Here is a 13,416-nt window from a genome sequence, read left to right as displayed (position 1 = left end):
TTAGTGTAATGCCCTGGCTTTGCATCACTATCACTTAAGGCTAAGTGCAGTAAAAAATTGCCCTGAAATATATGTGAACATTCACTATATGATCTATTTGGATCCTACATTATAAATAGGATATTTATGATCCATTATAATTATAAATGCGATAACTTGGATATTTGAGTAGTACTCATATAAATCTGAAATATTTACCACCAAATGTTCATGTTCTATTATACTTAGGAAACTTCACTGATAAATAAAGCTATTGGGTAGAAAATTCCAATTGCTCTTACACAACACCCATATTTTGGTAGTTCTCTACTCTTTTGGGTTCCTATAATCACCTTAATTATTTTCAGCAGTAACTTCAGTTGCTAACAAATTATTATTCCTGTCTGCTGCAATGCCAGTTACAAGAAAGTCCTAGAGATTCAGGCTTGTCTTGATCTCCAGTGATAGAGAACTCTGTAGCTGAAGACCTTCCATTGTGAATGTCCATCCCCCTAGCGAGTGTATATGTCAAGTGAGTCATGGTGAGAGGTGGTGACTGACAGGGCCCTACACCACTGAGGGCTTTAAAGATCAGAACACAGACTTTGAAATTGGTCTGGAATTGGATAGGGAGACAACATAGAATGTGAACGACCAGTGAAATGTGCTTATGGGTCTGTTTGATCAAGGAGGCTGGCCAATGTGTGTGTTGACCCAGTGGCAACTTCCATCCATTCTGGTATACTCAGCGTGAATAATAATTGATTTTAAAAAAGGATTTTTTACAGTTTAAATTAAATGTTTATTTTTTAAAATAAACCTATTTAAAATTAAATTTAAAATTGACAGCCTATGTGAAAGCTTAAACTTATAATATACTAAAATAATTTAAATTAAATACATACAAATATTAAGCAGTATGTTTGTTGCCAGGTTTTCTCCAAAGTCAAACCACTGTACTAGTGAAGTCCACTGGCTAAGAGTTGGTTGAAGTGCTGCACCAGCTTTTTACAGCAGTAGCCTCTTCTGCAGGTGCAGAAAGAATATTTTCTTCATTTTGATGTATTCAGCTAGTTCAATTCAATGACTAGTTAATTCAAAGTTAAGAAATCAATTTGGAGTTGAAAAAGCAGGAACGCTTGTTTTTGTCTTCCAAGCTATCACTAAAAACTAGATGTGAGAGGATGAGATCTGCCAGTTTAAAATCTTGAGGGGCATGGTGACCAGAAACAATCCGTTAAATGCACTAATTATATAATACTTACTTTGTTTAATAAATAATTTTAAAATGCAAAACAATTTTGATAAATATTTTCTTGTATCTAGCATATTTAGGTAGTTTTATAAATAATATTTAATTTTAAAAACTGTTTTTATGCATTTTATGCATTTTTTATGCATATTTAGGTAGTTTTATAAATAATATTTAATTTTAAAAACTGTTTTTATGCATTTTTAATTTATTTGAATTTCTAGCCAAATAGAGCTTAAGCCGAATCCTAAGTAAAAAAAATTAATCCTCTAGTAAACAAGAAATGCATCATTCACCATTTTCTAACATAATGAAAAAAATTGAACCACGTAAATTAAGCTATATAGTTACTTAAATTAATGTGTAGAGACATAGTGTACCCTCCTGGTTAACAAAAAGAAGCACCAAATTGAGTGTAAAGACTACATTTAGTTTCAAATCAACATCTTTTAATGGTTATCAACCTTTCTTTAGGGAAATAACTGAAAAGTATTAGACACACTCAAAACAATTATTTAAATCAATGTTTTCTGCTTGCTGATTTAAATCTTGATTAAATTCAGTAATTTATATCACTTTAATTTAAATCAATCAATTTCTGTAATTTAGAATGGATGTGGCAAATGCTGTGGTTGGGTCTGTTTCTTGAAGGAAAATTGCCTGACTCTCTAATTTGGCATTTCTGGCTACTGCTCTCTGAACATCCATGAGCAGTCAGGGTCCAATATAGCTCCAAGACTGTACTACTATGACAACCTGAGGAGCTGTGCCCTCAGTCTAGGCTGAAGTCATTGCTTATCCAGTTTCTCAAAGTGCTTCCCATTAGCATTACCTCTGTTTGATTGTGCCAGCTGCTTTTCATCCAGATACTTATTTCTCTCAGGCACCTTGGTAGTGAAGGAAGGGAATTGGAGCTCATCTGGATGCTAATGTCACTGAAGCCCATACTGCCTTGACATTTTGTATTGGTGTAATGTACACATTGAATGGGAGCTGGGATAGGAGAACAGCACTCCATGTGAGAGAACTCCCTAGAAAGCTATCCTGACCCTCAGGTTTTGAGGAGGGTGCTCAGTTGGTTTTCAGTTTTTTATCAGCTTGATTGTATTTTCTAAGATACGTCAATGTTGTCTAGAACTCTAGACCTGAGCTGCTTTTGTTGTCTATAAATTGTCTGAAGTGAATGCAACTATCCATGCCGGCTATGAAAGTGAGTCAGCAGTCCCTTGTGATCAACTCTCAAAAACTGTGGATATATCTAACAGAATTAGCATGATATTTGCTTACTGTCTATGGCTGTGTGATCATCTGTTAACATATCCAATGACGTCTCAATACAGCCTGAAAGAAAGGGTGTAGGATACTGGTGGGGGATCAAGTGCTGCTTGAATAAACTAGCCACCACTATCTGCACAGGCTTTTCCAAGAACAGGAGGTTTGAGACAGGGCAGTAACTGGTCAAATAGTTTCTGTGTACCTTGAATATGATTGTAATCTTTCACCTATTTTAGCTGACAAAACTTTACAGAAGTATTTCTCATCCGCTACTGACCACAAAACTCTCTATGCATGCACACACTTGAATACAGTTTTCTTGGTTACTATTTTTATTTACAGTGTTTAACAGTATTAATATTTTAGCACTTTGATACTATGGTCTTTCAGGGGTATATAATTTGCTTTTGCTTTTTACATGCTGCTGTTCTCATCTCATTATTGATGTTTGAAGTGATAATTAAGACTAAAAATGACCCAGATGCTACAGAAATAATAGTTTTCTGTTCAGTAGTATGGGAGCTGTTACATCTATTTTTAAAACCATCAGCCAAAGTTGTTAGGGTTTTTCTCACTGAAGCAAACAATATCTGTTGAAATACAAATGATCCTTCCTTACTGTGTTTATCTAGGGGGGGAGAAAAACCAAACCAAACATCAACCTTTTCTCCTCCCCCTCCTACAAAACTTTCTTGGTAATTTAGTCAGGAAATGAAACAAAAGAGGTCTCTTGAAAAAGGATTCCTAATGGGGGGGGGGGGGGGGGAAGAGAAGGGGAAAAGTACTATTATCAAGAAGAAAATGAGAGGCAGTATAAATGAGTTTCATAGTTGTCTTTTTTTTAATTTACATGTTAGGTAAAAGTGACCAAGGAAGGAAACTGATACTGTGCTATTACTTTATGTTGATGTTGATGAACAGTCTGAGTGGTGACAATATTCTGAGCTCTGTGCTGGTTACAAACCAGACTGAGTTCCTGATCCAAATAGTCCACAGTTAATGAAACTGACATAACATGAAGATCCTGAACAAATTTCCAGGAGGACAGACATTGGTCTGAGGAAAATATTATTTAAATATGAGAGAGATTTGGATATGGCCTATGAAATATACAGCTTTTTTCCCTCACTATTCTATAATAAGATACTGTGATCTATCAGAATTTTCTTAATATTTAATTGCAGTTATCTTTCAAAACAAAGTAAACCTGGAAGCATAAACAAGATATATCTTTGTGTTACAAGCAGCAGGTTTAAAATAGCTAGAGTTTGATTTTCTGCTATATCCAAGCTCTGCTCAGATGTAGTGTAGATAGGAGCTGCAGGGAGTGGCTGGGTGATTCCCTGTCCCCGGACATCTGGCCCTAGCATAAATTAAAACTGTTAGTGTAGCAGACTAGAACCCTCTATGTCCTCTCTGTACTACTTATGATTTACCCTTCCCCTGGAATGCCCCTGACACACCCTCTCCATCTGCTTTGACCAAGAACGGAAGGAGCAGCTGTCTCCAGAGGTGGCAGACGTTTTCTTTGCCAATCAAAGTTCCCCAGGCACAATCTCTGGCTGCAGACTTCAGAATGCTGAAGAATCTAGTCTTTCCTGAAACCACAGTTCAGATCCCAAGGGATTCATCCCTTGGCCCTTATGAAGAGTGATAAGTTGAGTTACATGCACTTACTGTGTGGAGATCTTTGATTCCATAAAAGGTAATACGTGCTCTGTGTGTATGTGAGGGCCAAGACTTTCCGCTGTGTGACCATACTCCATATTCAAGAAATTAAATAAGTGGTTTGATTTTTCAAAAGTTGCCGAGCACCCAGCAGCTCTTTTTGAGGTCAGTGAGGGCTGCAGAATGCTTTGCACTTTTGAAAAATTGAGCCATTTCTTTAAGTACCTAAATAGGCCCTTAAGTCCATATCTTTAGGCCATCAGTTTTGTTAAATCTTGGCAGGGATCCCCTTTGTAAAACTTTGGTTTTGCTCTTGAATCCTTTGTCAAATTCCCCTCTCTTCGTTGCTCAGGGTCTTGCATACTGGTTCCATGCTTGGCTGCCACCCTCCGAAAACAAATGGCTGCTTTTCAGAAGTGTTTTATTTCTGTTTCTGAAGCACTTTGGGATGAAAAGTGCTATAGAAATGTACATTTCTATATTTAAAGTTGATTTTATTTATTGTAGGATCAAATTGAAGTATTCAATAAAAATTAGTTTTCATTCCCTTTGAACCCATGTTTGAGATGTCACACAGATAAAGCTCCTTTATCCCTTAGCAGAGAAAATCCCCCGTCTTGATCAGCGTACACTGATTATGTGTCTACAGCAGAAATTTGCACTGATCCCTAGTTAATTAAATAGGAATGAGATCATTTGGCTTTACTGTGGGGATAGTAAGGCTGTCTTCTCTGGTTAATGAGATGCAGCACCTCTTTGTTTCTTTGCTCCCACAATTGTTTCCATTCCTTTTGTTTAATCACAAAATACAATTTGTTATAACTGAAGTAGGCACTAGATGAAGAGGTTTGTGTAGAACAAAACAGCTTTGCTTTGTTTTCCTTTAAAACTTTTGAAAATAGTTCTGATTCTTCTAGCACAGGTGCCCTGAAAACAGTGCAAAGAAACTGACATGAGTGTGTTTCCTTGTATATCAAGTTTAGTTACATAAACCTTGTAGAGCTACAAATAACTGAAACTCACTCATCCACTCTTATAAATTTTGGTATGCTTTTTTGCACCTGAAACTAATATACACTCTTTCGCTCTTTGCTCGCCTCCCACATTGTCTTGTTCACATTTGAATATATAACACACCGCCTTTTACAAGATTTTGTGAGGGTTTTAGCTAATATTTATAATATGCTTTGAAGATGCAAAGCATCACATAAATGTTAAGTAGTATTGTATGTAACTGAAGTTGTTGGTAGAATTTAGCATTGTGCGGTTATTGTGATATCCTTGTATTATGTAAACTTATTTAAAATGAACACATTCTAAAATACTTGTCTTAAAAATAATTTCTTTTGCTTCTCTATATTTCAGACAATGGAGGACAGACTTTGGGAGGTGGAAATAACTGGCCTCTAAGAGGAAGAAAGTGGACGCTCTGGGAAGGAGGAGTGAGAGGAGTAGGATTTGTTGCAAGTCCTTTACTGAAACAGAGAGGAGTAGAAAGTCATGAACTGATCCACATCTCTGACTGGCTGCCGACTCTAGTAAATCTTGCTGGGGGACATATAAACAGCACTAAGCCTCTGGATGGCTTTGATGTGTGGAAAACTATCAGGTAACTTGTATTTCAAATAACTGAGTCAGAATCTTGCTAAGATAAGACTTTTATCAGCAAGAACAACAGACCTGAAATTTGAGAGAAACAAAGACATACACTTGAACCTACAAAATTAATTTGCTAAATAAAAGGAGAGGTTTACATCCAGATACATGTTTCCTTCAGGGGAGAGAACTGGAAGCAGAAAACACTATAAATTATTGATGCCAATCATGTTACTTAATGCATCTCTGGAAGGTGTGCTCAGATACCATGATGAGGGATGCAGCATGATAACTTGAATAGAATAGAAGAGACTAGATAAGGCACACATTTTTAACGATAAGGGTGATTAACAATTCGAACAAACTACTAAGAAATGGTGGATTCTCCATCCGTTGGTGTCTTCAAATCAAGACTGAATGCCTTTCTGGACATTACATTTTAGTCATAGACAAAGTATTGGCCTCAACACGGGGGTAATTGGGTTTAATTTAATGGCCTGTGATATACAAGAGGTCAGACAGGATGATAGAATTGTCTCTTCTGCTCTTAAACTCTATGAATATAGAATTAACTCTTGCTAAATGTTTATTCAGCCCTTTCTTCTTCCAAAGATACAGTTCCCTGAGGTTTACCTTACCACAAGTGGGTTATGGAGCCCTCAGAATCTGAGTTTTTTTGCATGAATTAAAAATCCTTGGCACTTTTTGCAAGAGTAGGGGTTTTCTTGGTGATCTTAGTATAAATTCCTTCATTCCTCCGCTCTACACGTTAGTGACGCATGCTATGTGCTAGCTAGCTAGCTAAATTCTATTTCCTTCTTTCTTAGAAGTGGCTACATTTCAGTGATATTTGAATATACTTTTGAGTTACATCAGGATCATTCAAGATGCTAGCTATATAGCAAGGTGAAATACTGCTAAAATTAAATGAGAGGCTAGACTTCTTAATTCCTACATAATGAACATTGCAGATTTAATGCTATGTGTATTAGTTATTGTTTATAATGCTTATTAAAGTTTTTGGTTCAACTAGTAATTTTGATAAAAGCCTATCACTATTATGGGGGACTCTGTAAGTGGGTATTGTATTTCAATAACAGAAATTATAAAATAGAAACTACATAGCTGTCTTCCCAACAAATTGATATCTGTGAAACTAAAGCTGAACTCCTTTTCCTTTTAGCACCTCACTACTTCCCACATTTTGCAACTTTAACACCCTCCACCACCAAGATACAGACTAACATACACTAACACATATTAGCTTGCACCTTGGTGGTGCTTTTTAGTCATGTTAAACTAACGTTCTACATGACCGACAAATGCATCCCTTTCGCCCATCAAGACAAGGCCCTTCAGGTGGATTTGATATTGATATCTGCATTTGAGGCACACTTGCTCATCTTCGATACCTTTTTTGGTGACAATCTAATTAATGCAACTGATCCTATTCTATTTGATATACACTGTAGTAATCAGTATGGTATCTGAGTGCATTCCAGTAGTATGTTAAGCAACATGACTACCATCTGTCATGTGTGGTTCTTTCTCTCGCCGTCTCCCCAGGGGAAAAATTGGCTGTGCAGTGTAAGGTTTCATTTTTCTATGATGGTTGTTGGTGTTTTGTTTTAAACTACACCTACTTTGTATATGTCAGAGAAGGCTAAGTCAAAAAAACGCGCTTTGTACTTGGAGCAGAAGATTGGAAGATTTATGATGGTCTTTCGTTTCTGTGAGAGTTTACCAGTCTTGGATTGGCCCCCAAGAAACTCTGCCTCTTGAGCTTTAGCCTTATAGTGGAAAGTTTCATTGAGCCCAAAGAGTTCCGTTATCTACCACAATCTTCATTCTGTAGCTTTAGGGAATCTTTTTGATATGCTGGCCCCAGGCCATTAAGCACTTTGAGAATAAGGTGCAAGACCTTGCAGTTGTCTAGATACTTTATGGGAAACCAGTGTAGCAAGTGCAGGACAAGTCTGATGTGCTCACAGTAGCCTGTACCAATTGGAGTTTCCCAAGGGCTGATAGCTTCATGCCCAAGTATACTGAATTGCTGTACTCCACACAGAAGGCGAAAAATCTGTATGTAACTGAGGCCAGGTCATTGTCCACCAGAACAGGATGAGTCTGCTGGCCAGCCAAAGATAGTAGAAAGTGTGTGTTACAAGCAAATGCTGTTGTGTGAGAGCTCAGCATCAACAAGGAATCCAGGAGCATTCCTAAGCTACAGACCGAATGGACCAGTTGTGCATGTGTCTTCAAGTAAAGGGGACTGTACTGTGGTTGCAAACTCTAGAAAGCGCTTTCCTCTGCCCATCGGTACTAGTGCTTCTCCTATGCTTGGGTTCAACTTCAATCAGTTGTTCCTCCTCCCTGAGTTGATCTTGTCCAAATTCTGGGTTATCTTAGTGGTATGGTCACATGTAATGAAGGATAGGTAGAACTGTGAATCATCTGCATATTGCTAGCATTTAACCCACATCAGCTTACCAGTTCATCACCTAGTGGCTACCTGTAATGTTTAAAATGACCGAGAGAGAATTGGTGACCCCAGATTGCTCTAATTTTGCCAAGTGGGAGGCCTCATTCCCAACATGACCTCTTCATAGAAGAAATTAATGTCGTTTCTGCGCATTGTTAGACTGCCCAGTGGTTGACCTATGATAGAAATGTCAAATTTCACCTTTTCCTCAATGAATAGTTCAAATTTCAAGACTGTAGCTCAAAAGATCAGTTGAATGTTGGATATCAGACAAAAAGGACTTTAATGACATCTAATAGAAAGTTCAAATCTGTTGGTTTTTAGTGATTAGTGGCCTATAATGGATGAAAATAACTATAATCTTTCTTTTTAAAAAAAGTAGTAACTTGGAAAATGGAAATTAAGTGCCAGTCAGTTACTATATCACAAGTCAATGTGTGACAGTACAATATAGTACAAACATGAATGCTCCTTGTGGTTTTTGATGGGCTTTTTACCAATATTAGTTAGTGTAGCAGAAGGTACAGTGAGAAAGTCCTGAGCCATAAATTGGGATCTAAAGACTGATTTCTTTAGAGGTTCCATTCAGTCCCATCTCTATATATGCATATTCAGTTTTCAAAATCCATGTTAGGTAAGTCTCTATGAGGTTCCCTTCCCCCCCCCCCACATCAAAATAAATAACAGCTCCAAATTCATAACAAGAAATAATAAATTTTCAAATGAAAAATAATTAATAGTATAAATTATGAATTATACTTTGCCTTTGTCTTTACAGGTTAGATCTAAAGGGCAAGTGGAGGGTCCAGGGCTCTTCACAGCAGCCTGGGCTCCTTGGGTGGCTCCTACCATGGCCTAGCTCCAGCTTCCAGCCTGACCAGGCGGTAGAGCCTTGGGGGGAAGAGGGAGAGCAGGGGGCAGAGCCCCGGGAGAAGAAGAGGAGGAGTGGGGGATGGAGCCAGAGTTCCACCACCAGTGGCTTCTCTACTTCTACACAGATTCCAGCACTCCTGCGGGGGGCCCCAAATTGGCTGGGGCTCCTCAGCATGGGCCTCATGGGCCCATGCATTAATTCACCCCGGAGTAGGAGAGAGGTCCTGGAGGCTAAATTTAGGCTGCTAAGTAAAAGAGTAAAGTCCAAGACCTCCTATCTGAAATGCTTCCAGTTCCATATGCTGGGCCAGAAAAACAGGCAGAATTGCAGGGTCTCAATACATGGCTGAGATGATGGTGTAGGTAGGAGGGTTTTAGGCTAATTAGGAACTGGGGAACATTTTGGGAAAGGAGGAGCCTGTATAGGAAGGATGGACTCCACCCAAACTAGAATGAACTGCTGGCATATAAAATTAAAAAGGTTATAGAGGATTTTTAAATTAAGGGCTGGGGGAAAGCCAACAGATGCGAAGAAGCACACAGCTTGGGCAGAGACATCCCTTAGGGATGAGTTCACTAAGAGACAGAGTTCCCCTTGTAATAAAGAGGAAAGAAAATATATTGGTAAAGTAGGTAGCAGCTAGTGTGGAACAGTCAAATGCGAAAGAGTCCCACTGAAATGTAACAGATGAAGTCAAGCAACTGAATACTGACAAAATGTACGTGGGCTAATATACAAATGTTAGAAGTGTAAATACTAAGATAGGTGAACTAGAGTGTCTGGCATTAAATGAAAATATTGATATGATAGGCATTGTGGAAACTTGGTGGAATTAGTATAATCAATGGGACACTGTAATACCAGGATACAAAATATATAGGAATGACAGAGTAGGTCATGCAGGTAGGGGAATGGCAGTATATATGAAAAAAAAAGCATAGAGTCAAATAAAGTAAAAATCTTAAATGAATCAAACTGTACCATAGAATCTCTGTGGACAGAAATTCAGTGCTTGATTAGGAGTATAGCAGTAGGAATATAATACCAACCATCTGAGCGGGATGGGGATTGTGAAATGCTCAGGGAGAATAGAGAGGTCAGAAAACGCAATAATAATGGAGGATTTCAACTCTCTCTCACATTGACAGGGTACATGTCACGTCAGGAAGGGATACAGAGGTAAAATTTTGAGACACCATAAATGACTGCTTCTGGATCAGCTTGTCTTAGAGCCCACAAGGGGTGAGACAATTCTTGATTTAGTCCTAAGTGGAGCACAAGATCTGGTCCAAGAAGTGAGCATAACTGAACCACTCAGTAATAGCAACCATAACGTAATTAAATTTTACATCTTTCCAGGGGGAAAATGCTAAACAAACACATCACAATAGCATTTATCTTCAAAAAAGGGGAGATACACAAAAATGGGAAAGCTGGTTAAACAAAAATTAAAAGGAACAGTCACAAGTGAAATTCAAACTGCATGGAGACTATTTAAAAACACCACAATAGAGGCTTAAACTAAATGTATACCCAAAAAAAAAAGGGGGGAAGTGAACCAAAAAAATGCGACCATGGCTAAAAAGCAGTGTAAAAGTGGAAGTTAGAGGCAAAAAAGCATGCTTTAAAAATTGGAAGTCAAATCCTTGTGAGGAAAATAAAAAGGAGCTTAAACTCTGGCATTAGAAGTATAATGAAGGCCAAGAAAGAATTTGAAGAGTGACTAGCTGAAGACACACAAACTAATAGCAAAAATATGAAGTACATAAGTAGGTAGACTGCAAAACAGTCAGGGGGGCCCGCTGGATGATCAATGCGCTAAAGGAGCATACAAAGAAAAGACTGCCATTATAGAAAAGCTAAAGGAATTCTTTGCGTCGCTCTTCCCTGTATTAGTTATGGGAGAGATCCCTACTCCCAAGCCATTCTTTTTAGGTGACAAATCTGAGGAACTGTCTCAGATTGAGGTATCACTAGAGGAGGTTTGGGAACAAATTGATAAATTAATCAGTAATAAGTCACCAAGACCAGATGATATTCACCCAAGAGTTCTGAAAGAATTCAGATAGGAAATTAAAGAACTATGAACTGTGGTACATAACCTCTAGCTTAAATCAGCCTCCATACCACATGACTGGAGGGTAGCTAATATAATGCCAATTTTCTTTAAAAGCTCAAGAGGCGATCCTAGCAATTACAAGCCAGTAAGCCTAACTTCAGGCAAATGGGTTGAAATTAAAGTAAAGAACAGAATTGTTAGACACACAAATGAAAATAATTTGTCAGGGAAGAGTCAATATGGCTTTTGTAAAGGGAAATCATGCTTCACCAATTATTAGAATTCTTTAAGAGTGTTAACGAGCTTGTGGACAAGGGTGATCCAGTAGATATAATGTACCTGGACTTTCAGAAAGCCTTTGATAAGGTTCCTCCCCAAAGATTCTTAAGCAAAGTAAGCAGTTGGATAAAAAGGAAGATCCTTTCATGGATCAGTAATTGCCTAAAAGATAGGAAACAAAGGGTAGGAATAAATGGTCAATTCTCACAATGGAGACAGAGATAAAAAGCAGGTTCCCCCAATGATCTATTCTGTGACTTATGCTATTCAACATATTGACAAATGATCTAGAAAAGGGGTAAACAGTGAGGTGGCAAAATCTGCAGATAATACAGAATTACTCTAGATAGTCAGTTTTGGATTTAACTGAGAAGTATTACAAAGGGATCTCACAAAACTGGGTGACTGGCAACAAAATGGAAAATGAAATTCAATGTTTATAAATGCAAAGTAATGCACCTTAGAAAACAATCCCAACTATACGTACAAAACAATGCGGTTTAAATTAGCTTTTACTAGTCAAGTAAGAGATCTTAGCGTCATCATGGATAGTTCTCTTGAAAACAACCACTAAAAAAAGGCAGTTAAAAAAAACAAACAAACCTAACACTGTTTGGAACTATTAGGAAAGGGATAGATAATAAAACAGAAAATCTCATAATGCCATTATATAAATCCATGGTGCACTCAACCTTGAATATTGTGTACAGTTCTGGTCACCCCATCTCAAAAAAGGTATATTAGATTTGGAAAAGCTGCAGAGAAGGGCAACAAAATTATTAGGGGTATGGAACAGCTTCCATTCCATATGAGGAGAGATTAAAAAGACTAGGACTTTTCATTTTAGAAAAGAGATGACTAAAGGGGGGTAAGATAGAGCTCTATAAAATCATGAATGGTATGGAGAAAATGAATAGGGAAGTGTTACTTACCCTTTCATATAACACAATGAAATTAATAAGCAGCAGTTATAAAACAAAGAAAAGGAAGTACTTCTTTACACAATGCAAAATCAATCTGTGGAACTTGTTGCCGGGGGATGTTGTGAAGACAAAAACTATAACTGGGTTCCAAAAAGAATTAGATAAGTTCATGGAAGATAGGTCTATAAATGGGCATTAGCCAAGATGGTCAGGGATGCAACCCATGCTCTGGATGTGGGACTGGATGACGCGACTGATCATTTAAAACTCTGTTCTGTTTATCCTCTCTGAAGCATCTGGCACTGGCCACTATCAAAAGACTGGGTATTGGGATAGATGGACCACTGGTCTGACCCATTATGTCTGTTCCTCTGTTCTAATAAATTTATTTCCACATAGCATTAAGAAAAAGCAAATCCACAATATTTTAGTTATTATAAAGTTCAGATTGCAAAGGAACTTATATTCACTTCCAGAAATCAAAATAAATAAGTAGCTAAAACCATAAAATTTATCTGAAGGTACTCAGAAATGTTGCCTTACTCAAATAGTTGTTGTTTCTACAAAATGTAATACATTTTTGTAACCTGCTGATGTTGGAAGATGAGCATATATTCTGTAATAGTAGTTCATCTTAAAAAGTAAACTTTCTTAATTTGTAGACTTTGTCTCCAACTGCTTGAGACATAGAAAACAAAACAATTTAAAATTACATACTTAAATACCAAAGGTTATGAATGATCCCACAGACTAAATATTTGTTGGGAAAAGATTATCACAGTTGATTGCATTGTGATACAAATTGAAGCTGAAGAAAATGATGTCTTAAGTCAAGCATGTCATAATATTTTTCCAATATGCATAAAAAAAGAATATTTTTAAGGAAGTGTGTGGAAATATGATCCAAGGAAATACAATATGTGGCAAGACAGTTTAAAAAAAAAAAAAAAAAAAAAAGAGCACAAAACATCCTTAGTGACACCAGGTCATTACCAAAAACAAGGCAAATAAATTTACTCTGGAAAATCT

At 37.4% G+C, this 13,416-nt stretch overlaps 1 protein-coding gene across 1 annotated transcript in view; it reads left to right on the top strand.

Moving 5' to 3' along the window:
• ARSB (arylsulfatase B) overlaps positions 1-13,416 on the top strand; it is a 110,382-nt gene that overhangs the window by 54,171 nt on the left and 42,795 nt on the right. The window contains exon 5 of the mRNA XM_067568660.1: positions 5,540-5,783. Coding sequence (XP_067424761.1) covers positions 5,540-5,783 — 244 coding nt within the window. The remainder of the gene's footprint in view (positions 1-5,539; positions 5,784-13,416) is intronic.

The sequence above is a fragment of the Emydura macquarii genome, unplaced genomic scaffold (assembly GCF_026122565.2).
Source record: "Emydura macquarii macquarii isolate MOO-44397 ecotype Brisbane River unplaced genomic scaffold, CSIRO-AGI_Emac_v2 contig_2897, whole genome shotgun sequence".
NCBI lineage: Eukaryota > Metazoa > Chordata > Testudines > Chelidae > Emydura > Emydura macquarii.
The sequence above is the reverse complement of the archived record's forward strand: the minus strand, read 5'-3'. Positions and strand labels throughout refer to the sequence as shown.